Source organism: Vollenhovia emeryi, unplaced genomic scaffold, assembly GCF_000949405.1.
Source record: "Vollenhovia emeryi isolate VEMERY1.0 unplaced genomic scaffold, V.emery_V1.0 DF939147.1, whole genome shotgun sequence".
Lineage (NCBI taxonomy): Eukaryota > Metazoa > Arthropoda > Insecta > Hymenoptera > Formicidae > Vollenhovia > Vollenhovia emeryi.
In genome coordinates this window covers 2,014,603-2,039,887 of record NW_011967219.1, presented here as the reverse complement: position 1 = coordinate 2,039,887, position 25,285 = coordinate 2,014,603, and the positions used below count along the sequence as shown (strand labels likewise).

Below are 25,285 nucleotides of genomic sequence, written 5' to 3'. Positions count from 1 at the left end.
ACTAAGAATAGTCGACTATGATTGGTCAATTCTTATGTGTCTGACGAAATTGATCAATCATAGTCGACTATTCTTACGACTACGACTTTACGACTTCTATGTAGACGAGGCTTTAGCATGACGTGAATTTAGAAATTAAAAGAAATAATACTATTTATAAAGTCGGAAAAAACAAAACATATGTAATAAAATTTACATTAAAAAGTGGTTAATATATGTATTTAAAATTGTACCACATAATTCACGCATTTTTATTTTTTAGAATTGCATTTCATTTTAAAGCTGGCGCCTGTAAAGTGGATCACCTTCTGATTGGTTTAACCTCCAGTGCTGCCGCCATTACATGCAATGCTCTTGCTTTTTGCACCATGGGCACGCGTATCACGTGCCCGGCTATTTATGTCATCTATCTATGGTCGGCGCCGGACGGCGGTTTCCGAAGCGTCTTGCCAGGTTGAGGTTATGATTGTACATGAGCTGCAAGGTCACAAAACTGAGTGTTCATGTAGCTGTTAAGCAAATCAGGTACCCTTGGCGTCTCACTGAGTTCTTTTCGTAAAGATATTGAACAAAGATTAGGTGAGTGCTCGCGGACACGATTATGCGTTTAAGGCATAGCTGCAGCGCGTATTGTCACTGCGCTGCATCTCGCAACATTTGCGCGCTGTTAATGACGTCGCGCGAGACGGCACTACGAACATATTGCGCCTACGACGCTCATGTTTACGAGTATTTCTCTTGAAGGAGCCCGACAATCTCCCCAAGATGTCTGGCGGTATGCTGTACGGTGGGGACGAGATAGGAGCGTTGGTCTTCGACTTGGGCCATCACTCCCTGAGAGTGGGCTATGCCCAGGAGGACACCCCGAAGGCGGAGATCCCGGCTGTAGTCGGTATAGGAGAGGACGCCAACGGCACGGCCAACAAAGTCGAGCCGATGGACATAGACGACAAGAAACCCGACAGTAATATCACGCAAAATGGGACCAAGTATTACATCGATACCACGATTCTCCATGTTCCACGGAAGAATATGGAGGTCGCGAGTTATATGAAGGACGGTATGATCGAAGATTGGGATCACTTTGAGAAGGTGAGCGAACGGAATGTACGAGATCAATCGATTCACTTAATTCCAGCTTTGACCAAGTGGACTTGGTTTACGAAAGGTTCTTAGCTCGCTCGCGCTTTTACTTCACTTCGCGCTACGTTAATGTACTGCCTTAGTATTTGCCAACCCCCGTCAGTGCTTAGAAATGTAACTTCTTTCGACTCTAACCAACTATTTGGTTTATTGTTACGTATCGACACGCAAAACTGAATAACGTAGACAAAGCGTCGCGTCATAAACATGCATGGACAAGTCGCGAAACGTTTACAGTAGTAAACTTGAATTTTGCATGTATTTAGTTTGCTCTAGTGTGCACAATAATCTCCAACTTGTAGTGGCTTGCTCTAGAGAATAATATTATTTGTCCACAAAAATGTCAAAAACGTGCGAATTGGGTTTAGCGAAACGTTTGAAAGTGCAATTATTTTTTGAGGAAGGAAACCTAAAACAAATCGCAAAAGTAGTGAAATGCCCTCATAGCACTGTGAGATACGCCATAAATTGTTATAAAAGGACTGGAAGTCATCAACTGATATTGTTTACTTATCGTGTGAGAGATGGTAGCTTTTGCTCACGGATGTGTGCAGTGATGCGTTATTAGAGCAAAGAAATGATATGTACGAATGCAATGATACATAGGAATATTCCGAAAACTTGTTGCAGAACATCAGACAACCTTTCTGACAATCACTGTACATATCTTTCCTTGCTATGACCAGTGTTATTGCCTTTCCTAGTTTGGGCTTATTTGTACCTACATTTATACATTTTCAATCTTATCCTAAATTAGCTCCTCTTTAACATTATTGCCCTTGTACCTATATGTTACCTATTGTTACTATTTCGTTTACTTTCCTTTTTCTCCTTCATCCTTGTCCTCCTCTCTCTTTTCACAGAATGACCAATATCGGGCGATTCAAGACTCGCGTGTCCACGTCTGATTCTTCACATTGAGATCTGTAAACTTACGTTTATTTCGCCAGGTCTTGGATTACACGTATTCGAAAATAATACAGTCCGACGCCGAGTACCACCCCGTGCTGTTTTCCGAGTCGCCGTGGAACGTGCGCAGCAAGAGGGAGAAGTTAACCGAGCTGATGTTCGAGAAGTACAACGTACCAGCTTACTTTCTCGTGAAGAACGCAGTTTTGGCCGCGTTTGCCAACGGCAGGGCAACCGGTATCGTCGTCGATAGCGGCGCCACGCATACATCCGCGGTACCTGTACAGGATGGATTTGTATTGACACAAGCCATTGGTAAATCGCCCCTTGGTGGAGATTACATAAGTATGCAGTGTAGACAGTTTTTGCAGGTACGCAGGCAAGTTTTATCGAAGCGCCTTCCAAGCTCACTTGTCTCATCTATTTCGAACCATTGCAGGATAACGACATTGACCTATCACCTCCTTATATGGTGGGCAGCAAAGAGGTAGTTAAAGATCACGACAAACCGCGGTGGGTCAAGAAGAAAGGTTTACCCGAGGTTACCAAGTCTTGGCACAATTACATGGTGAAGAAAGTGATTCAAGATTTCCAGGCCACGGTCCTTCAGGTGTCGGAAACGCCGTATGACGAGAAGATCGTTTCCACAATTCCCGCAGTTCAGTACGAATTCCCGACTGGATATCATCAGGTATGTATTTCGCGTAACGTCTCTATGACGCCATACGAATCTTGGAACAAGATAATCGAAGGAAAAATTATTTCAAGGACTTCGGAAGCGAGAGATTTCGAATACCAGAGGCGTTATTTGATCCCAGTATAGTACAAATGCGTGGAGGGATGGTCGGCAATACTATGTTAGGAGTCGGGCATATCGTCACAACCAGTGTCGGTATGTGCGACGTTGACGTACGGCCGGCGTTGTACGGAAGTGTCGTGGTGACTGGCGGCAACTCGTTTATTCAGGTAGAGCCTCGATAGATGGAAAATCAACTCGAGCAATTGTCGCTTCTCTTGTACTGACGGAGTATTGTGCACTCGTAGGGATTCCCGGAGCGTTTAAATAGAGACTTATCTATGAGAATACCCTCTAGCATGCGTCTTAAACTGATCAGCGCGAACGGATGCGCGGAGAGAAGATTTGGGGCGTGGATCGGCGGTTCGATACTGGCCTCGATTGGCACTTTCCAGCAAATGTGGATCTCCAGTCAGGAATATGAAGAGAGCGGAAAGAGTCAAGTGGAGAGGAAATGTCCTTAAAACGTGGCGACTCCTCGTCTGGTTCGGTCGTATTAGTGGCAGTGTTTGTATGAACATCGCACAGGGAGTGAGTACAATTCTTGAAAACGTGAAGCTCTACATTTTACGATATTGTGTATCATTTAATGCAAATTATGATGCATAAAGCACGTGAGACTATGAAGCACTTTTTTTTTAAATAAAGTCTTTTTATAATGTTGTATCACGATGGCATACTCGTCATGTTATTGAATTGAACATCTGCTAGTATACATGGATAAGAGTATTCTGACTGTAAATGACATTACGCATTGTTCCAAGTTATATTATTAAGCAGATAACATAGGAAAAATTGATCTTTATTTATTACCGATATGTGCTGCGTGCATAGACGACGAAATTTTGTAAATTGTAATAAGATTTATAAAAAGAAAACCTCACATGCCATAAGTGTGTCATGGAAAAATTAATTTGTTGCCTCTTCGATTTCGCACATCCTCGTATTTGCACAATGTCGTCGGGCTTGTTTCACTGCCAATAGTGTTGTACGCATCACGTTGGAGTCGTGAGTGTCCGACCCCACTTATGGCAAGTGTCGCTGGAAGCGAAATGGAGTATACGTTCACCCGGAAGCTATAATTTACCCTTTGTGACACATACATGTATTTTGTATGGAAATAATAAATAAGTATAAGGTACGCAAGTACAAAGGAAACCATCTGTCTCTTCAAATGCCTAATTAGTGGTTAACGAGAAAACTAGCATCGTTTGCCGAGCTGCACAAGTGAAGGAACGACTGGAAGAATTGGTCTTAAATAGTTTGTCTTTGTGTCTCCAATAATGACAGATGTTGGATCTCCCTAGCAAATTAGTGTCATTAAGTATGAAATATTAATGAACGGAGGGTAGTTGTAAAGTCTGCATTTCGTACTTTGTGTCTCTAGATAGATCTTTAGTACAGTAAGGTCTATTAATTGGGACTGTAGTAAACAGTAACGTCTGCTAATTGCCTGTAAAATAAACAATGAAGAACACCTAATTGAAAATATATAGAATGCCAACTGCTCAAGACCGCGCGCGATAATACGTTTTCCAACATTGAAAAATTTATAATATTTGTTCGTAAATTTCTCTAATACGCCTTCTATCAATAATTAGTGTAGATCTGGAATATAAAGTTCGCCCTTGCCCGTCTCTTCCGAGACTTCGTGTTCGATTGTACATGCTTTCGATGAAAGTAACATGGATATCAACGATTATGTGTTTATTAACAGAAAGGTTTTAAAGTTTGTTGGCCTTTACCCAACGAGTATCGTGAGATATATTATATGTTTTATGTGTATGATTACCATTGTTATACCTCAAGGAATTCAAATTTATTATAACTGGCAAGATCTGTCTGCTGTACTGGAAACAAGGTATGTATCTACGATTCCTCATCACTAATGACAAAGCGGACTAAATAATTGTTATATTACAATTCAACCATTCGCTTTGTAGAAGACTCAAAGCCATGTTATTTATTGTTTTTTTTTTTTAGTTCAGTATTGCTCACCATTTTACTTGCCATATTAAAATCGCTAGTTTGGATAATCAATAGAAGAAAAATGGACCCTTTTATAAAATACATGTTAACGGACTATTGGGATATAATGACAACATGTCTTTCAAAGAAAGACGCAGATGTATATGCAGTGTAAATAACGTTTTCCAAATTACAAAGTCACGAGTGCGCCTACGGATACATATAACACATCATGTTATTTACTTGCAGATACGTGAAGAAAGGACATTTATATACTAGAAAATATTTATTTTTGATTTGTAATTCTTTAATGTTCTTCTTTAGTCTACCTGTAATTGAAATATTTATTACTGTGATCAAAGGTACTAACGGTAATAGTACAAAGCACTTTCCATTTTTAGCTTTGTATCCAGAATCTTATTATAATTTTCCCATGTACGAGGTGAGGGTCTTATTTTCAGAGGCTTGTCGAAATTGTTATAATAATAATATGTATAAAATATATATTTCCATTTACATACACATAGATTATTTATCTCTCGCAAATGGTAGCAACAAGTTTGTGTGGCCTCGTTATTCTGGGAACTGATACTCTAATCGCAACAGCATTGTTTCACACATGTGGCCATTTCAAAATACTTCAGGAAAAAATTAAAAATATTAATACTGAAATTGACGTTAGTATTTACTTGAAAAGCCTTTTCTATATCATCATATTATGATAAATTATCACATAAACTTTCCTGTAAACATATTAACTTTTTTTTTATTTAGGTACAACACGCATACTTTGCAGAAAATATACAAAAAATTAAATTCCATATGATAAATGTTATTAAACATCATTATACAATTCTTTGGTAATAACTTTAACCAATTATATATGTATGTTTATTGTAATTTGCATATACGGTAATGTGTGAGCGTAGTGTAAAATGGCATGATTTCGCATCTAGGTTTTGTGATTATATGGAAACAGTTTTTAGCCCAATGTTATTTCTGCAAACATTGGCTAGCAGTCTTATAATATGTCTAGTAGGTCTTCAAATTGCAACTGCAAATATAACTGCAAGTATAATCTCCAAGTCGGTTAAGTATATTTCATATTTAGGCATGGCACTTTTTCAATTGTTGCTCTTTTGTATGCCTGGTGATGCTTTAATACATGAGGTAATTATAAAATAAATTTTTAATATTTCGTTAAAAAAAACGACAGGCACATATACACATATGTATACATGTATGTATCATATTATCTCATAGAGTTCCATGATCTACAAAACTGTGTATACAATTGCTTGGTATAAAATGCCAATTTTATTGAAAACCGAGATACATTTGCTCATATTGCGTAGTCAAAAACCTAGTAAAATAACCGCAGGCAAATTTTATGTAATGCATCTGGAGAATTTTAATGGAGTAAGAAACTATTGCTCTTTGCATTATAAGATGTATAAAAGTTATGAAATTCCTACAATATATGTGTACGATAAAGATCTTAATTCTAACAATATTTACAGGTGTTGAGTACGGCTGTTTCGTACTTCATGTTGCTCCGCAGTTTTGGTTCGGACGAAACTACTCTAAAATTATAATCAAATAAAATTGTGTGTAGTTCAGAAGTATAATATTGAAAAGAATAAAAAAATACACAATACTTGAAACTTGTATGTAGAAGCTTCGGCAATAGTACGTATGTATTACTGTCCATTATTAATATATACACTGAGAAGAAAAAAGTGTTGAATTAAAAAAGTATTTCTTGATTTAATTAAATTATGGTCAATGGCTGTTAAACAAATATTTGTTAATTCACCCAAATACCTCTTAATTAAAAAATATATTTTTAATAAATATATATATATATATACATATATCTTTCAACTAAAGAATTTCTGCTAACTGAACATATTTAGTAAATCAACAATTTTTCTCAGTGTATATGTATACATATACATGTAAGATTGTGTCCTGTATTTATCCTGTTTCAGCAATACTTGTTACAAATAAGTATCGTTACAAAAATGCACCCCAACCAAAGTACATTTGGCATAGATTATCTATGTTTGTCGCTTCCAAAATTAAATGATTAATTTGTCCTTCGACACTAAGATGTAACGCGATATTTTCTGCCTTTCTTCCAGGATATCGTACTAAACCTTTCAATCGTTGCTCAATATTTTTTATGCTTTCTACCGCCTAAAGTAAAAAAACAAACATGGAGTTCACATCTTTTCTTACACAATTTAATACAAAAAAATATTTGTTGTACCTTTTCATTTGTTTTTTCAGCTGCGTTACCAGGTTGATTTTTATTCCAACTAACGAGTGGATCGTAGACAAAAGGTGTGAGTACGCTCAACAATGTACTCGATTCTTGCCGAAGTACTCTCATAGTAATTTGGCAGGCGCGTCTGAATGGTCCTTCAATTTTTAAAGGACCCATAGCATCTATCATGTTATGTGTCAAGCGAAATGGTACTCGTTCAGCCCACTCTAGAAGTTCGCCCTAAGAATTATAGTACATTAATTGGGATACACAGTTAACATGATGAGAAACAATTACATGATATGTGCGTTTGTGTGTATTAGATATATGTATGTATAAAATATATGTGGCATTTTTAATTTTAAACAGAAATTCGTTTAATTTCTAATTGCTCTAGCACGAGATTTACCCTGTTGAACAAGCAGTTGAAATCAACATGTACGCAATCTCCGCATTTAGAATCGAACAATATATTTTCCCCATGGCGATCACCAAGCCCAAGTATGTATCCCACCATGGACATGACGGCAGTAGTTCTAATATATGCTGTGCGAGCTTCATACCTTTTTTAAAAATTAGATAATTGATACCTGTACATAAACAAATTACAAAAAAAACATTTTATTGGCACATACCACCCATATGAATCGGGAAACATAATGCGAAACCAATCTCCGAATACAGGAGGATGTCGTGGTAATAGTTTCTCTAGAAACATTTGCCTCTTCTTTTCTAACGAATCTCCCAGTGCTAATGAAAAGATAGAAATAAACTAAAATAAAAAAAATAATTCTTTTTTACACGTCTGAACGTTTTCAGTAGTCATAGCTTACCACATATCATCGGTTTAAGTTCCCTATTTTCAGGTGCAATGCCTTTCTCTTTATATAGATTCGTAATAGTAGGCCGAAGACCAACCAAATTTGGTACCCATTCTATTAAACCGCACTCTTCGTTTAATGGCGCCACGCTCTGCAAACCAATAGAATAGTTGATAATTTATTGAAATAAAATCTGAACAAAATATATTGCTAGCAAGCCTTACATATGTGCGTATATAAAGCCTCCTTTGTCGTGATTCCGGATCATTTTGAAGATATTTATTCACGATATCATTAAATTCCATTAATCTGAAATCTTTGCGTAAATCGTCTTTCGGCTTACACATGAAGAGGTATTCTTTGCCATCTGATCCCCTCAGCGCGATTCGTCGCGGTCGTTGAAGCGACGGCATTACTACAACGTTCTCTTCTATTTTCGCTATATGTACCCATCTCCTACATTACAAGTATAACAAAATATATCACGCTGCTATAAGCGAATAATGTTTTAATAATAAATGAAATATGTACAATATAAATGGACAATGATTCTCCATTGAAGCGTTCTTGGACGGAAGATGTAGTTGTCGGAATTTCGTTGTTGGCATCATGATTGTACTGAACTCCTTTGCAAGCAACCTTGGCAAGGTTTTTGACAAATTACTCACAGTGGTATTTAGTGTTCCCTATTATAAAATCATTATTATTATATGTATTATTTTTCTTGATACGTTACATGTATTCATCCATGTGTAATATTTAAGATTAGTTTTGCTGATGTTACAATTGAATTACTTACATCTGGAATCGATTTGTTAGATAATTCAATGAGTTTTTCCCAAAGTCTCTGGAAATCTTTAACAAGTTTACACATGCCTGGTGTTTTTAACTGTGCATGATTTAAGATTTCTTGACATCGGCTCAGTCGCGCCGGATACGAAGACTACAAAATAAACAGAAAGCTTTTATATATTTCTATCAATCATATCAAAATACTGTATGTAGAATATATATATTAATAAAATATACATTAAAAACTGATGCCATCATCCATAAGCAATTTTGCGGATATGCTAAAATTAATTTCACTAAAATCGTGCAAAGAGTACTTCGCACTTGCGGAGACGGATGACAAATCCTTGAAACAAGTTGGCTGAATGCCGTCAGCCACATAAACGTTGGTAATCTATTATGGTAAACTTCTGGAAATATGAAAAATAATTCGTATCCTTTGTTTAATAGTATAAATTGTTTAGTCATAAGTCTTTTCTTTCTGTTTTAATTCAAATAGATACCCATGATCTGAGTCATTTTAAACAGACGATCTCGCCGAAGTCGAATAATATCTTCTGGTAAATTGGAAGTGATTGCAGCACGAGAAGCGTTATCCAACCAGATGGTCAACATCTTAGGCATCGAATGATGAATGTACTTGCAGCCATATTGAAGCGATTTGCCATAAAAATTCATCATGTGTATTTGCAGATCCCTTGAATAAACACGGTAATGGTAAATTTTATTACAACTTCAGTCACACATACCACGGCGAAATTAAGTTGTATTGAGATACAAACCTACCGTTTATTTCTATCTTTGTCGTCTTCAGACATTCTCTCAACAATAGTATCATAATACTGAGCAGACAATACCCAACTTTTTTCCCAGCCTCTCCATACCTCGATCGCTTCTTTATAGTTAAGGATACAACCATCTGTATCGACGTTAAGAGTTTCATCGTTGTATTTTGCAAAAAGAAGCTTTGCCTGAAAGAAGCGTAAAGTGAAATAATCGTGTTACTTTCTGACAGTCAGTAAATTTTATCTTTCGGTGTTACAGACCTTTGCATAGTATTTTCTTTCTTCGGTGCAGTTTCCGGAAGGTAATTGTTTGTAATATTGTGCTGGTTGAAAACAATTTGAAAAACTACGATTTAAAGTAGTAAAAGCATCTTCCTGACAAGCCTTTTGCCAATACAATTGGGCTTGTTCTATGTACAATGGCTGTGGCGGGCAGCAATCACTGGCCGATAAAATATGCATATACGCTTGTTGATGCAAGCCAGTCCTAGTGGAACGATTCGTTTAACACAGAAATGATCAAAAATATGAAAGAAATCGTATATCGTACGTACTTTCTAGCAATTTTTGCGCTCTTCAACCAGATTTTACCAATTTCTTGCTTAAGCATTTTCTTGCTTAAATTTTCTGTACTTTGAATTTTTTGCTGTAATTGTACAGCTAAATCCAAAGTGGCTCTGCGCATACTCAGGACGAATTCTACACCGCGAGATGTTCTCAATAATTGCCCACGTTTTTCCCATTCTTCCAGCATTGCTGGGAGGCCTTCTGTATTATCCAACATCATTGAAGTTGCTTTATCAAATTCATTCAATATATGTAATCTGAAAATAACAAATTGAAATTGAGATGTAATATATTTTAATAATTTAAAGAGAATATGAATTATTAAGTCATAATTATAAAAATTAACAGGCACTAAACCCTTGGTCGAAACATTAGATTGTATTTTTCTTTTATTAAATACGTGCCAGTTAAGGTCCACTAAAGCTTACTTATTGTTATTTATTACTGGCAACCTAAAGAGATTTCTATGTTTAAATTATTAATACTTACTTCATAATGTATGAATAACTCTGTTGATAAGCTCCCGGTCGAGAAGCGTCTTCTAATAACGATACCAAGTTCTTCTTTAACGAGAGCAAATCTGGTTTTCTGCCCTGTACAAGATCATCTAGCAATACGTGTTTTATATTTTTTTGCGAGGACTCCTCAAATCGGGAAAAGTGAGCAAGTTTCCAAAAAAGCTCACGTTCGGTTATGAGAGGTTCTAATTCTGGCCTGTCATATCAAAAAACATTCCCGTTTATAAATAACTATACAGTTATTCGTACTATAATAATATTACCTGTTACTAAGCAGACCTTCGGTAATGTGTTTGGCAGTGAAAGGCTGATCTAGACCAAGGTAACATTCAATTATACCTTGCAGATATGTATGCTTCGAGTCTTTTGTCTGCATGAGTTTCTCGTAGCACGTAGCTGCGTCCTAATCGAATTCGTATTCGAGATGAAATTTGACAAAGTAAAATCATGGTCTTAAAGTACAATTGTCTAATTTGTCTAGAAGTACCTGAAGCTGCCCGTTGACTTCATGAGCTAAAACCAATTGTTGCAAGGTAGGAGACTGATTTTGAGTCGCCAGAATACCAGATACTCCGTCAGGTTCATCGAGTTGCGCATAAATTTTCTGCAATAAATAGGTCTACATTGTGGAGCGGGAGGAAATGTATCGCATATACTGTGTTAAATTATGGAACGTTACATACAGCGAGTAAACCACCTTCTGTTAGCTCCGATAAACCTTTATTACTAGACGCCATGTGCTGCTCTAAATACATCAATGCACGGTGATATTCTCGTGATTGGTAACAACCTTCTGCCACTACCAGACTGTCTAATCTAACGCAGAATTCTGGAAATATCAACGAAACAATTAATATCACATCTCATTTATACAAATCATATAAATTAACGCAGTAAAAGTGAACAATTTTTATTACAAACTTTCTATCGCCTTGTATCTATAATCTCGACATAATCTTCGTTCTCTGAGCCATCTTTGCAAATGATCCAATATGCAAAAGATCACCTGTTTCAATCATATGAAAACATTTAACGATAATATTGAAAGACTTAATGTTAAATAAAATTATGGAAAAAAAACCGATGCTCACTCGCGAACAGCGTGTAAGCCTAGTTTCTTCCGAAATTCTCCTGTCATCAGTCTTTACGCTTTGTCCATATCTAAGTGGTCGATGACGCAGAAGTTCAGGATCTAACACAGATTTCTGTTTAACATTGATCACGGCTAACATCTCTTCTCTAATCTTGACATGTTCCTCTTCTCCATTATTGGCAATTATGTATGCTGAATGACAACAACGCACATACATACGTTATTGCATACTAAATTTATTATTAAAATAGACATATTGATGCTTTAACTTACACACAATGTACGGAAGACAAAATATTAATGTTTTTATATCCCGTTTGAACGCCAATTTGCATGCCTGTAATACATTACTGAGCGTTGCATCACGTATAGTACTAGACATACTGCAAAGCCAGTTATAAGCCCAGTTTTCAACTGAAGAACCTGCTTCAGAACTATAAATTTTTGTATTAGTTATCGATCAATGGTAATGGTAGTCTAAAATTTCATATAAAGTTTACCCGTAAATAGGATGCGAAAATTCATCATTATCGCTAACAGTCACTACTTTGTAATGCGATGTCAGGAAGGGAGTAATAATCTGTTGTGTTGTGGACGGTAAACTATTCCATAATTTATTATTTCGACCTTGCGGGGAAATATCATACGCTTTTAATATCTCCTAGAAAATGATCACATTGTTAAATAGACTTGGCCTTTTTTTTCATCGCCAATGCACGTGAAATTTCATACCTGTATAGCAAGCGAAAAGCAATCCATGCTTTGGCTATTTTTTTGCATTTGAAAAGCTCGCACATGTTCGGAAAGTAGTGCACATGCAAACTCTTCATTCATATCCGATATAAATGTGCTATCCTCTGTAATGTAAAAAGAACTTTAAACGGACATATAAAAGATAAGAATTTATTATGATACAAATGCAAAACCTAGTACCTTTAGAAATAATTCTTCGCGGAAGAAGACTCGGTTCAATAGCTCCCAATTCTCCAAGACATTCTCCATAACATAAACGGATAGATTCGTCTTTATCTTGACATCCAATCAACAGAGTATCTAATAGCTTTAAAATATAATATGCAGTAAATACCACACATATGCATAATTCATTTATATATAATAATTATAAACATACTTCAACAATTAACGGGTGGACATCAGTTTCGCTTAATATCATCTTGTTAAGCTCACTACGATGCTTCTCCAAAAACGACTGCAAATGTTTCAGAGCTCTAATTCGCACTTCATCAGTTTCGTGGGTAATCCGTTTCAACCATAATTTTAAGTTAGCATTAAATCCCTCAGGTCTAAGATTCAAGATTTATAAAATACACAAGAAATACAAGTTAAATGTACGGTAAATGTATAGGTTTACCTTGCCTGTAAAATATGTGCCTTGACTATATCGGATATATGAGTGGGAACTTTCATGTCATCAATAAAAAATAATTCTGAAATGTGATTGTTATATCCTCCACTATTCTGAACAATCAGAAACTCTAACATATTGTTAACTTTTTCCGGAAATATATTTTGCAGTGGTATTAACGATACGCATATCGTGGGAAACAGCGATCCTAAGTCTTCAATAGCTATACTGGAAGCAATTTTTTAGAGTTATCACTTCAGAATATAATACTTCACACGTGTCAGTTTAACATTTCCTCAACATACTTGTGAATAAACGCATCCCACGCATCACAAACCAAGCGTGGGAAACCTGGTCTTTTAAATCCAAGCGAGGTTCGTAGTGTGGCTAAGATTTTATATCTGAGCGGAGTTAAGTAAGTAGCACCCATGTAACGAATTAAAACAGTCAGTGAAGCGAGTGCAGATTGTTGTGTATATTCATCTGATTTGGGACCGAGTTTTATATCAAAATTTACCAATATACCATGTAATCGTAGATTCAGATAAGACACCTGTGTGTATATATATATATGTATTATACTGCATACAGCATTAATACAAGGTGTATTAATCATTATTTACTTATTAAACACTTACAATTTGCTCTTGGGTATCAAAGTTTCCTTTCTGATTGGTATCATATTCCGAGATTATTTCTAACAAGCGTACTATTTTTTCAGGCGATTGATAAAAATTTAACATAAGTTCTTCAAAAATTCCCTGCAAAATTATAAATGTGCGTTTCTAATATATGTGCATATATATTTCATTATATTTTTCACGTTATAAAAGTTCAGAAAATTTAATAAGAATTAAATTTCTTTACCATAAAGGACTGCTTTGTAAGAACTGGAAGACTAATTTCCGTGAGTTTTGTAACAAGTTTCAAACACTCTGTAGTTATTCGGAGAGACGTTTGTAGGAACGCATAACTACAAATGTACTAAAAAGAAAGAAAAGAAACCCACAGTTTAAATTACATTATGTCAATACAGTTAAAATGTCATTAAAGTCATAATTTTACGTACTGGAAAATATTCTTGAAGCATTTGTTTTACGTCCATGCGTATCAATTCGGCTACATCATTTAAAAGTGCAATTGCGTTTGGCACTTCAACGATAATGCCGAGTAGAAAGCAGACTGCAAAATGACCATCCTTGTACAGCAATTGACGTGATCCTTCATAGCCAATACATTTGGCAACGCGATGTACCGTAGTTGCCATATTATACGAGAAATTTATATAATTGCTAACAGCACGTTTCATTAGAAGCTGCAAAATAAATTGATAACGCAAAAAGGTATGATTACGTATCATTTTTATGCAGCAATTTATAAAATAATTACTTTCAAGATATCCTTTCGATGTCGAACATATAGAGCCTTCGGAGAAACATTCAGAAAGTCAGCGACATCCCGATATGTAGCTGTGGCGGACGCCACAGCTATGTGTGACGAATTTGGATGTGTTATTGTGATTAAAAATACATCCAGCATCCTTCTTTCTGTTAAATGTAATGGAACACTAAAATTGTTTCAATTAGTTAATAAAAAAGTTACCTGATATCTTAGTAAATTAAATATGTACTATTAAAAATTCTTCTCATCTTACCATACGAAATTTTTTGCAGTGTGAAGTAATGTATTATGTACGGAATGATTGGAGGTATTCAATGCAGTCATAAGTGTATTGGCTATAACGTCAATTACTAAATCAACATATTCATCCAAATCATCGGGTACAGTATCCGGCAAACAATTATCGTTACTTTCTAACGCAATCTTATTACTTAATAATTGCCCAATTATCGACGCAACATTCGACCGAATCTCAATATTCTCATCGTGTATGTACGAAAGCCATTTTTTTGTTACTTCATTCGAGCTAAATGATTTTATATGATTTGAAAAAGGAAGAATACTTTTGGAAATATGCAAACGTATAGAATCGTTAGCTGAAGAGAATAGTTGGAAATATGTATTGAAAATGTTATCGTAAGCCCTTGGCAGACAATGCAAGTTGGATTTGACACTTTTTATGTTCTCTGTACAGCATTCGCAATGTATTTTCCATTTTCTATTATCTGATGTTTCACTAAAAATAAGTGTTATCATTATTAGCTATTCAATTTCGTAAATATAAATATACACACTAACAAAATACCTTAATAAAACAATCTTTCCCTTTCCTGACGAGACACAGGCTACTTGGCCTAAGACGTTTGCAAGCGCCTCATGTATCTCTACTTTTGTTGAAGACAAGGCAGTGTTTAAAACATATTGGCAAACATCTTCCAATTTAATGTTTGTATCATTCAACAATAGTACACTGTGCCTACATTCCGGTATAATTTTGCAATTAATAAATCGTTGACAATTAATAAGTCGTAAGCAATTAATAACATGCCGTTTAAAAACGCATGACAAAATATAAGAACACTTACGATACTGCTGTAATAGCTATTTGCATTTCAGCATTTAATATACATGTGCGTAACAATTTTAATCTTTCTTTTCCTTTGCCATGTATGCATAACGTTTCAAGACACTCCGACATTGCTTCAACATTCAGAGATTTTGCTCTTTGCACCATTTTTTGGCTGATGTCCATAGAGCCTTTAAAATCTTGCGTAAACGGCAATGCTAATATTGATTGCAGTAAAACTTTGTTCGATTCGTTATGAGCCATTAAATTTATTAAAATTTGGAAGATAGTTCGCCCATCTAGACATTTATCAGAATTCAAGTTTTGTATGAGAATCCTTAAAATGACATTCAAGTCGTTCTCATATAGTTTTACTTGAATTTGTTGTTTTTCCAGCCACAATTGTAGTAAAGCCGAGGCTTTAACAAGATGCAATACTTCTGTGAATTTTTCGACTTCTATGAGGTTCTTTAATTCTTTTGTTAATAATTTCCATGGCTCGCTGATCTTTGTTACAAGAATACTTTCATTTGGTGTAGCAGCTCGTCGAATATCGATAAAAACAAATTGGACAAAAATCTCGATAACAGTCTAAAATAAATACAAATTATTAAATAAATAGATAATACTAAAATAAAAAATAAGGTAGTATTAAAAATACATATACGATTATAATGATTACATACTGGACAATGTACAAAGTAAGTCAAGAGCTTTTTTGCTTCTGAAGAAGTACAGGCCCGTGGTTCTGCAATGAAATATTGTTTAATCTTGTAACATGCTGCTTCTTCCAATTCTTTCATTTCCTCGATTCTTACATTGTACGCTGAAAAAACAGATATGATATAATTTATACAATGTATTTAAGAGTATCTGTAAAGAGTAAAATAAACTAGAAGAAAATACTCACTGACAAATTCAGAAGCTATAAAGTCAATGACTTGGAAACATAAATCTGCTATATTAACAGAAACGTGTGATAATTTTATTAATTGTTTTAATGTGTTTGCAAATTGAGATAACATGTGTACAGGTAGTTGACCCGCATCGATCCAAGTTGGAAGACTTTTGACTATTTCTAGACCATACATAATTATGCTCGTACATTTCTAAAAGAAATAAAAAATAGAATATCTTAAATTGCAATATAAACTTTGCCTAAACACTTCAATCGCTTACATTATCACGAACAACACTGTTCTCCATTATTTCGATGAACAACTGTAACGCTTCAATCTTTACATTTGGAGGGGAGTTGACCAGAATAGTCACAATTTTATCCCATAATTTTACTTCATCCCAAACTGAAGCTCCAGTTTTTGTAATTATCTGTCAATACAAATGTTATCGTTATTGAAATAAACGAGTTTTGTTAGAAACGTTTTATTAGAAAATTTGTGAAACACAAAACCTTTAATAGAGACGTTTGAATCGATGGCACGTCTGACGATTGAATTTTTACAGGAAATGGTGTCAAGTCCAAATTCTCTATAATATCCTTTTCTGTGTGAAACTTCGAGAGAGTGATTTCTTCCGCTGTACTACCATAAAATTCTGATATCTCTATGGGGAAAGAAATGTCACGTTTTGCCAGTAAAAAAATAGATCCAATCATGTTTTTACGTCATTACGTTTACTACTATTTTGATCGATTACTCGATTATTACGTACCATCGAGTATGCTCAAATACTCGGAAGAAATAGTCTCAAACATCACCGTGTGATGCCTCGACAATATTCTCAGCATACAAGCTTGCACCTCAATGCTATTTGTAAGCACCACATTGCTCGATTGTTTACAGACCAAATAGAACATAGTTCCGAATAGCCAGGTTGTGAATGCTGAAAACATACAATTGATAACACATCGCCAAGTACAGTCTTCGCTATTGCTGTAGCATTTTACAAATACCCGCATATTGTTGCTGTAAAGTGTTGTCAGCTGTGTCGCTACTAAACGGCGGAACTAGTATAGTGGTTAGGGTCGTAGATCTCTTCAGTAAGGACTCCAGAAGGGAACAGAGCATCTGCTCTGTCGGAGGATTCTCCAAATCTTCCGAGAATATTGATATTATTGGATTGTTGATATATTTCCATACCGAGTCTGCCACAGTTATCCTACGACAGCAAACACTTGTTAAAACACACTCGTGTCTATAGCATTGTCTCGCGACAAGTATATAGAGAATTATCCTTAAAAGGATACGTTAGTTTTTATTTCGAAATACTTTACAATGATAAGTTTCGACAATATTAAATTACACACAAAGTTAGTGTTATCCAGATACTACGTTATGCTTTACATTTCAATCGTGCAGTGTTCACGATATTTATACCAGCTTACCCAGCGAGAAATAACTCGTTGATCGATATCGAAAAGACGTCAAAACGACATCGTTTCGACGAATTATTTCTCGCTGGGTTATACTTACGTGCTACTATCTAGAGGGGTCGTATCGTCCACTTCCATGGTCGCGTACAAATTGTAAATGAAACGCGACGCGTATTGTATCCGTCGTGAGATGAAACGGAACGCGACGCGTACTCAATCCGGCATTAGATCAAGTCCTCTCTTTTGTCCTGTTGAGAAACAAAGATCCATAAATTTTTCTACGAACCCTCTTAAATTCCTTCCACTCTTGATTAAAAGGTATACTCACGCGCGCAAGTTGTAAAGCCGAGAAGTAAAGTTGTGATTAAATCCTTGGCGTTCATTCAAAATCTTGCGAGTCGTGCCTTACGAACTCCCAGCCAAGGCAACTGCACGTGGAGATGCAAACGTGGTTCACGTAATTAGTGGAACTTGCAATTTTGCGGCGAAATTAAATGCGCGTAAATGTACCGAAATATATATATTCAAAATCGTTTCTATTAAACATCTTGCGCGTACGTAGCCACGACAATAACAAACGAACGATAATTATTTACCGCGCAAATGTACCGGTAGAAAAGGAAAATTATATATCGTCTTCTTTATTAGGCATTTTACGTATACTTTCGTCGTCGACAACAATCGATTGCAATTATTCGCCGCGCGGATGCCCCGAAATTCACGAACGGACAATTATAACTAATCACGATGCGTTTCAACTGTTTCGTACGTTTCGTACTTTAACATGTTTACAAGTTTGTCCGCTGCGTTCCGAAACCCGCGGGGAAAAAGCTCCTCGCCGCTTCTTCAATGGCGGGCGTAATGCGGGATTCACACTGGACCCGATATCTAAAGCCCGTATCAGACTACGGTTTGTCTTGTATTCGCTCATACTTGACGCCGACTGAACGTATTTTTAAATAACTCCTATATGCAATCGTTTGTATTTCGTATGTAGACGTTTGTAGTGCAATTAGAAAGGTTTGTGAGTCATTCGTTTGTTTGTAATTAATTAATTATTTTTCCACCGTATACTTAGCGCCAATAGATAAATTAGATAAAGTTTTTATATGGAATCGTTGGTATTTCGTATGAAGACGTTTATAGTGCAACTAAAAAGGTTCGTGAGTGATCCAGATAATTTTAATTAAATATTTATTAAATTTTGAATCCGGCTAACTTCTGTTTAATAAATATTTAATTAAAATTATCTGAATCACTCACGAACCTTTTTAATTGCACTACAAACGTCTTCATACGAAATACCAACGATTTCATATAAAAACTTTATCTAATTTATCTATTGGCGCTAAGTATACGGTGGAAAAGTAATTAATTAATTACAAACAAACGAATGACTCACAAACCTTTTTAATTGCACTACAAACGTCTACATACGAAATACAAACGATTGCATATAGGAGTTATTTAAAAATACGTTCAGTCGGCGTCAAGTATGAGCGAATCTGTCTTGTCTTGTCTTGACGCGATGTGAATCCGGCATAAACCTGCATGAAAACCGGGCGCAACGCCGAGTGCACCGAAGGTGCAGGGGAGAGCAGGAGCGTGCGCGCCCTGCGTGAGCGCGCGCACGCGCAGGTGCGATCAGCTGTTTCCTCTAGTCACGACGTTTCTGGCGCGCGCGGGCGCCCCGTGCCGCGTCTCGCAATGTTTTTCTCGCGCGAGAACTCACGCGCGCGCCGATAACGATCCGCGACGACTCGCGTCGCGCTCTGCCGGCTCCCGTCCCCTCCCCTCCCCCCGCCGTTGAAACTCCATTCGAGCGCCTCGCTGTCTCGTACCCCCCCCCCCCCGCTTGCCCCAATGGACGACCCGCGATCCCGTTCGGCGCCGGAAGCTTTTCGATAATACACCACGTCAGATTTTCGCGGTGACGGTAGTAGTAGTGGTCGGCGACGGCGGTGGTGGTGGTAGAAGACGTAGAAGACGTAATCGCGGTGATGGTGGTAGTGTCATCGTCGTCGTCGTCGTCGTCGTCGTCGACGTCGCTCGTCGTCGGTTGCGATATCTCGTTCCCCGCGCGTTCGAGAACGGCGACGGGATAAAAAGCCGCTCCTAATGCGGCGTGCAACAACGCCGGCGCCCCGTAAAAGGAGAGGATGATGCCCCGCGTGCTGTGCGTGTACTGGGCGCTGCTCCTGGTATCGACGGTGTCCAGGTGAGGCATCGCGAGGCGCCACGCCGCCGCCGATCCGTTTCGAACGTGGCGGAATCGATCGAAAGCGAACTCTCGCGCGGATGCGCCTTCGCCAGCTCGCTGAGCGGAGCGGGCTCCGAGTTTCACTCGCAAACTGGAGCAGGGCGACCCATTTACCCCGGAGTACTTTTGAGCGAGAGATTGCGATTAACGTGGGCAAGATCGAGTGTAACTTATGTAGGGCGTCTCGTGTTTATCATAATTATTCTGACGTTGTGTGCACTTAACTTCACCTGCCGCTGTCTGATGCAATCTGTCTTTTAAACGAGTATTGAAACGGCAACTTTCCCGAATGTCGAGTCAAATTTCGGTTATCGTTACCGAATTAAATCTTAACGGGCGAGTAAGTGTCCTGAGAAAATCTGGTAAAAAAATTTCACGGAGTTGTTTGTCAGCGAGGAACTGTAATTACTTTTTTTTTTTCCTGTAAGAGATAATTGCTTACTTCTGCATTACGCGGCACTGACGCGATGTTACTTAACGCCGGACAATAAGGCGCCCTTTTCTTTGTTGCAGCGGACTTTTGTTTCTGATAGTAGCCTCGGAGAGCGCACAAACCAAAGATCCTTTTTACCATCCCGAGAAGAATGAGACTTACGGAGTTTACAGTAACGTTACGCTCAATTACAAGGATCATGAGAACTTTGAGTCTTCGTCTATACTGGACGCCGAAATCGGAGCGTTGAGGACTAATCAGCACAATCCATATGGCCCGGTGAGACTATTGTACCATCGTTTGCTTTTTTGTATAACGAGAAGGATATTTAGTTACTACCACAGACTTCTACATGCTACCAGACTTGTTATTAGGTAAATAAAGTAGTATGTCTGCCAGTGACACACACCGATGCACACACACCACATTTATTTACCCAACAAGACACGCGGGACTCTTGCCTCACGTTTTAGCTCGAAGGCAGCAGTCTAGTAGTATATAGAAGTCCGTGGTCACTACTTACATATGTGTAGTGACACGTATAGTAAAGTTTATTTCACATATTTTTCACGTTATATTGCAGCAAGAAGCTACAGTCTCTGCTAGTTTCGAAACAATTAGCAATGAAGATGCAGGGGAGAAAAAGGACATGGATATTTTAGCCGAGACTCTCACGCAACAGCCCAATCTTTCTCAAGGGTGAGTTTGTGCACATAGTTATTTTTTTTAAGTACAAACAAGCGCTTTTGAATAGCAGATACGAGCGAGAGATATTAATTAATCAATACCGCGTGTGCGTGTAAAAATAAGACCGTTATTACTATTCTTATCTAGATAATCGATATAAACTGCTAGTAGATACAGTCATTTGGGTTACACGATATTTTTTATTGTATGAAAAGTATTTCTCTGTTTATTATCTCAAAATATTTGCACTTGACAATAGACTCATTATTGCGCATAAGTATATAGCATTATGATTTTAATATTTTTAAATTATTAAGATGATTAAAATATCAAAGTTGTAAAAGTTATTCCTTTCGCGGTCGTTAATATAAATTTACTGCGAAAGGTTTCATCCATTTGAGATCACGCCGAAAATTTAGATCAATCTTGACAAAATTTCCTTTTAAATTTAAATTTCGGATATTAAAATGAAATAATAACATTGCAAGGTAATTATAAATTAATATTTCGATAAACGAGCGGTTTAGCTTTTCAGAAAATGAGAATATTTTGTATAAAACAAACATAAAACTTTGTATAATTTGTCGTTACGCCGTTAGGAGTTGCTTTTTCTTGCTTTTTTTTAATAACAAAATCTTTGTAAGTCAAGTAAACTATTCAATATTTATGTCGGCATTAGAGGGATCATCGGTTGACCTGTATCTTAAAATTGTTAACGAATATATTATATTCCTTTGTGTTTTTTCATTTTGTTCTCAGTGACTTTTAATATTCTTTTTATTTTACTCCATAATACCATATACGTTACAAAATTATTTCCTTGCGGAGCAAATAAAATATATCTACAGATATTTATTTTTAAATCTAAAACATTTTTTTGAACGCTGAAAAACTTGCTCACTTGTTCTCCCGTGTCGTTGTCTACGTATTTCTGCAAAATATTTATATACATCATAAATGCAATATTATATACAGAAATCTACACATATACTTTCAAATTAAATGCATAAAAATATACAGTGGGAGTATACGAGACGACAGGAATATTTCTCGTACTTTTCCGCATAAAATGCAAATACATTTAATTGTCAAATGACGCTAATTCGTCATTTTCTTTCATTGCGATTGGAGTATATTTTTCAAAAATATATTCTCGCGAGGTTTTCGCCAGCGAATCTTTGTCTTTATGTTACCGGGACACAGGTGTCCGATTCATTGCATGATAGATAATTGTCTGTCGACAAATTATTTCACTCTCATGTGTATTTGAAACGATCGATTCACCATTGCGGTTGTTAATTATAATGAACATGTCACTGAAAGAGTGATTCTTCACTCGTTAGCCGCACGGACCATGCGTTATCTTCATTATTGTAAAAGTATAGATTTGTACTGGTAGTATCTTGAGTCGAGTATTTGATTTCGGGATCGGCCTCAATTATTCTATTCTGTCTTCATTTGAACTTCGGAGTCGGTTTGACACTCCAATTTGAGGGCCAGACGAGTAAAAAAAATTGTGTTTAGCCACATTCTAATCCTCAAAGAGAATGTAACAAAATGTGCCACCGTCCTTGGAAACCTCTTAGGCCGAAGAGGATCTACCGTACCTCTGTTGATTACACATTGGTCTCTTTACTGCTAAAATGGAAATAGCGATTCTTTTCAGGTCTATGAATTGAAAAATTTAGTACATTTTCTTCGACACAAAGACCTTAGTTCGACCTCATTGCCCCAATTAAAAAATTATACGAGGCCAAAGTATATCGTCTCGGGATCACAGAGAGTCCAAAAGTCGCTACCTTCAAAGAGAAACGTGTCGGAGACTTAATACAAAAAAGTAAAATTAATTCCACCGTTATTTTCTCTGTTGCGAGCGTAATATGTAATAATCGATTTTTCCTCTGTAAATAGGAGCGTTTATATAATCACGTCGCATGCAGTGACACGTCTATTGTTATTCATGCGTGTGGTGTCGTCACAGGCTAAATGAATTTTATCATTAACCTTTTGTGGACTTTTGCGTTGTAGTGTGGAGTAAGGTTTGCAACAGCGGTTTCCGGTAATAACGCTTCACGAATACAAAATTGCCGAAGGGCTATGAATAATGTAAAATGCACTTAATTACGGCGCAAAGCGCTGACCAATTTCCTCGTTGTATTCGCTAAATCTTTGCAATCATGCGTAGCGCATGACTCGCCGTGATCAACAGAAATTAATTAGTTACCAACAAATATGAAACAAGTTTATAAAGGAATCTGCAAGAAGCTTCGGTATTATTTTGTTGTAAATTTTATAATTTTAATTTATCTCCGTAATTTTTCAGGAAAGCTTTCATAATTTATTTCATTATTCGGTGAACGCGCGAATTATATTTTATATATAGAGGATTATTTATACGTTTTAATTCGCGTTGTTAAACAAAATATTGCAATGTTAAACTTTAAACGTTTCCATTCTGAAGAATTATATTCTGAAAATCTATACAAAGGACGATGTATGTGTATTTTCCTCCGCGAATGATCAAAAATATTTTTGCTTCTCTTCCTTGATAAAATCAATACGAATTTATATTGCTCGCTGTTAAATAAATATTATTTGCTTATAAATCAAATAATTTAACAGACACAAGTGCGTTTTGGCCATTGTAAATTGCTACACAGTACTGCACCGGCATATTTGTCATGCAATTTCATTGTTTTTTTTTTGGAAGTATCTGTTTCGCGCAGTTTTCATGTCTCTTTTTATTTGTCGTAAAACATAATTTGTACAGAAATGATTGTAGTCGTAATATTAATTTAAAAAAAAAATCATTTCCAACACATTTTTTTAAATTAAAACATTAATAACTCCGTAATTGTTAACAGGCAAAAATGGTAATAATTTTGCGAACAAAACTTTTGTTCCATTAACACAAAGGTCTTATAAATCTGTATATAAATCCGTATATAAATCTGTATATAAATCCAGATGCATTAATTTAAAAGAAAAGTTTGATTACAGGAATATTTAACACCCTTATGATTTGTCGTGGCTAAGCTCAGTCGATATTGGTCATCGTTGAATTCTTTTCTCGAACATCTCTGAATGAATGCAGGGCCTAGCAAAGAAATATTAATAGATCTCAGTTGATAGATATTAGATTGCTCGCACTGCTACAGGTTGTACGTTGACGTTCTTGTTAATCAAATATTTACCCTGTAGGCCGCGTAGGCTGTACACCGTGACACTGAATTGCTTGGGCGTTTCTCGATCGCCGAGTTCTCTCGTATTGATAACCGATAGAACTTAGCACGGGCAATTAATCTTTATCGCCGTGTGTACGTATGTAATTATGTCGGTGTACGCGCTGTATCCTCATTAACATCGAGATTCTAATCCGTTCCCATACGCGTTCCTTTCGCTCCTTATAGATTCCAACATTAGCGTAAGCCGCTAGGATGAAGCCTCGGTCGCCTGAGTGCCATTCGAATCGATGTATCGCCGTGTACCTAGTAAGTGGAATTAGGCACGCGTTTGGGGCTTATTGTTAAAGCAGATTAATCCCACTCAATGCCAGCGTGTGCGACGCACTCGCATCTTACGCTTACCCGTGCGGAAATTTGTCGGAGAAAAACTGGTTTGGTCCCAGCGTCTACCCAGTTTGCCCGGTCTACAGTTTTCCTAAACAGGAGCTGGACGTGATCTAGCTTGCGTGAATGAATTTAATCTCTCCCGTTTTCGGACAATTTTGCTCCTTTAGTTCGAAATGATGGGATAACGATTTCTTCAAATGTCGATATCTCGAGATATTGTTACCTCGCTTTTTTACATTTGCGTTATACGTTTATCATACGCTCGTGTTTTGTACAGTGATGGACGGAATGGTTGCAACACTTTTTTTTTTAAATGAGTTTAGGAACGTGCATTTATTAGATTCAGGGTAACGTTTCGAAATCCTCTTATCCGAGGAATATTTTACTCGATGCACAGAGAGAACGGTTTCTTTGAATTTAATAAATTTTATTAGATTCAAAGAAATTTATCTTTTGGAATAGTCCAAACAAACCAATTGTTGGTTCAACAAATATGATTATTTGATC

General features: G+C 36.6%; 4 protein-coding genes across 6 annotated transcripts in view; 3 read left to right on the top strand and 1 right to left on the bottom strand.

The window, feature by feature from the left end:
• The first annotated feature begins 298 nt into the window (after positions 1 to 298).
• Positions 299 to 3,993, top strand: LOC105566107 (actin-like protein 6B). Its single transcript, XM_012019847.1, has 6 exons — positions 299 to 579; positions 745 to 1,092; positions 2,094 to 2,423; positions 2,492 to 2,743; positions 2,821 to 3,018; positions 3,097 to 3,993. The coding sequence occupies exons 2-6, from the start codon at positions 766 to 768 to the stop codon at positions 3,310 to 3,312; spliced, it is 1,323 nt and encodes a 440-aa protein (XP_011875237.1). The 5' UTR covers positions 299 to 579; positions 745 to 765; the 3' UTR covers positions 3,313 to 3,993.
• Positions 3,994 to 4,071: 78 nt separating this feature from the next.
• LOC105566108 (odorant receptor 13a-like) lies at positions 4,072 to 7,186 on the top strand. Of its 3 annotated transcripts, XR_001009245.1 has the most exons (9): positions 4,072 to 4,709; positions 4,832 to 4,987; positions 5,066 to 5,258; positions 5,344 to 5,493; positions 5,591 to 5,676; positions 5,773 to 5,986; positions 6,080 to 6,235; positions 6,337 to 6,505; positions 7,109 to 7,186. XR_001009245.1 is itself a non-coding variant. In XM_012019849.1 (8 exons), the coding sequence occupies exons 1-8, from the start codon at positions 4,534 to 4,536 to the stop codon at positions 6,409 to 6,411; spliced, it is 1,206 nt and encodes a 401-aa protein (XP_011875239.1). In that variant the 5' UTR covers positions 4,072 to 4,533; the 3' UTR covers positions 6,412 to 6,587. The 3 variants fall into 3 exon arrangements, 2 of the variants coding, with proteins under 2 accessions (XP_011875239.1, XP_011875238.1); XM_012019849.1 differs by lacking the exon at positions 7,109 to 7,186 and having other exon boundaries at positions 6,337 to 6,587; XM_012019848.1 differs by lacking the exon at positions 7,109 to 7,186 and having other exon boundaries at positions 6,080 to 6,421.
• LOC105566110 (serine/threonine-protein kinase ATR) lies at positions 6,638 to 18,840 on the bottom strand. The gene is made up of 41 exons (XM_012019850.1): positions 18,155 to 18,840; positions 17,927 to 18,074; positions 17,407 to 17,612; positions 17,166 to 17,336; positions 16,906 to 17,057; positions 16,674 to 16,823; positions 16,405 to 16,603; positions 16,181 to 16,320; positions 15,514 to 16,085; positions 15,234 to 15,404; positions 14,682 to 15,164; positions 14,417 to 14,594; positions 14,097 to 14,342; positions 13,895 to 14,011; positions 13,666 to 13,788; positions 13,333 to 13,580; positions 13,034 to 13,255; positions 12,794 to 12,965; positions 12,595 to 12,721; positions 12,394 to 12,518; positions 12,162 to 12,322; positions 11,935 to 12,095; positions 11,660 to 11,853; positions 11,490 to 11,574; positions 11,252 to 11,397; positions 11,056 to 11,172; positions 10,832 to 10,971; positions 10,540 to 10,764; positions 10,038 to 10,307; positions 9,745 to 9,970; positions 9,485 to 9,669; positions 9,202 to 9,395; positions 8,936 to 9,108; positions 8,706 to 8,849; positions 8,438 to 8,592; positions 8,131 to 8,362; positions 7,919 to 8,057; positions 7,721 to 7,835; positions 7,495 to 7,648; positions 7,089 to 7,325; positions 6,638 to 7,015 (listed from the first exon to the last, which is right to left on the bottom strand). The coding sequence occupies exons 2-41, from the start codon at positions 17,962 to 17,964 to the stop codon at positions 6,833 to 6,835; spliced, it is 7,476 nt and encodes a 2,491-aa protein (XP_011875240.1). The 5' UTR covers positions 17,965 to 18,074; positions 18,155 to 18,840; the 3' UTR covers positions 6,638 to 6,832.
• Positions 18,841 to 19,684: 844 nt separating this feature from the next.
• Positions 19,685 to 25,285, top strand: part of LOC105566105 (SUN domain-containing ossification factor) — a 42,857-nt gene continuing 37,256 nt past the window's right edge. The window contains exons 1-3 of the mRNA XM_012019841.1: positions 19,685 to 20,044; positions 20,600 to 20,798; positions 21,103 to 21,218. Of these exons, the coding sequence (XP_011875231.1) occupies positions 19,986 to 20,044; positions 20,600 to 20,798; positions 21,103 to 21,218 (374 nt within the window). The 5' untranslated portion in view covers positions 19,685 to 19,985. The remainder of the gene's footprint in view (positions 20,045 to 20,599; positions 20,799 to 21,102; positions 21,219 to 25,285) is intronic.

Coding starts and splice junctions, on each gene's coding strand:
- LOC105566107 (XM_012019847.1), top strand. CDS start 766: ATGTCTGGCGGTATGCTGTACGGTGGGGACGAGATAGGAGCGTTGGTC. Junction 1,093..2,093: donor ATTGGGATCACTTTGAGAAG/GTGAGCGAACGG, acceptor TTATTTCGCCAG/GTCTTGGATTACACGTATTC. Junction 3,019..3,096: donor GCGGCAACTCGTTTATTCAG/GTAGAGCCTCGA, acceptor GTGCACTCGTAG/GGATTCCCGGAGCGTTTAAA.
- LOC105566110 (XM_012019850.1), bottom strand. CDS start 17,964: ATGGAAGTGGACGATACGACCCCTCTAGATAGTAGCAC. Junction 16,321..16,404: donor TATAGCTTCTGAATTTGTCA/GTGAGTATTTTC, acceptor CTGTTTTTTCAG/CGTACAATGTAAGAATCGAG. Junction 14,595..14,681: donor ACTGCAAAAAATTTCGTATG/GTAAGATGAGAA, acceptor AAACAATTTTAG/TGTTCCATTACATTTAACAG.
- LOC105566108 (XM_012019848.1), top strand. CDS start 4,534: ATGGATATCAACGATTATGTGTTTATTAACAGAAAGGTTTTAAAGTTT. Junction 4,988..5,065: donor GACGCAGATGTATATGCAGT/GTAAATAACGTT, acceptor ATTTACTTGCAG/ATACGTGAAGAAAGGACATT. Junction 5,987..6,079: donor GTGATGCTTTAATACATGAG/GTAATTATAAAA, acceptor ATTATCTCATAG/AGTTCCATGATCTACAAAAC.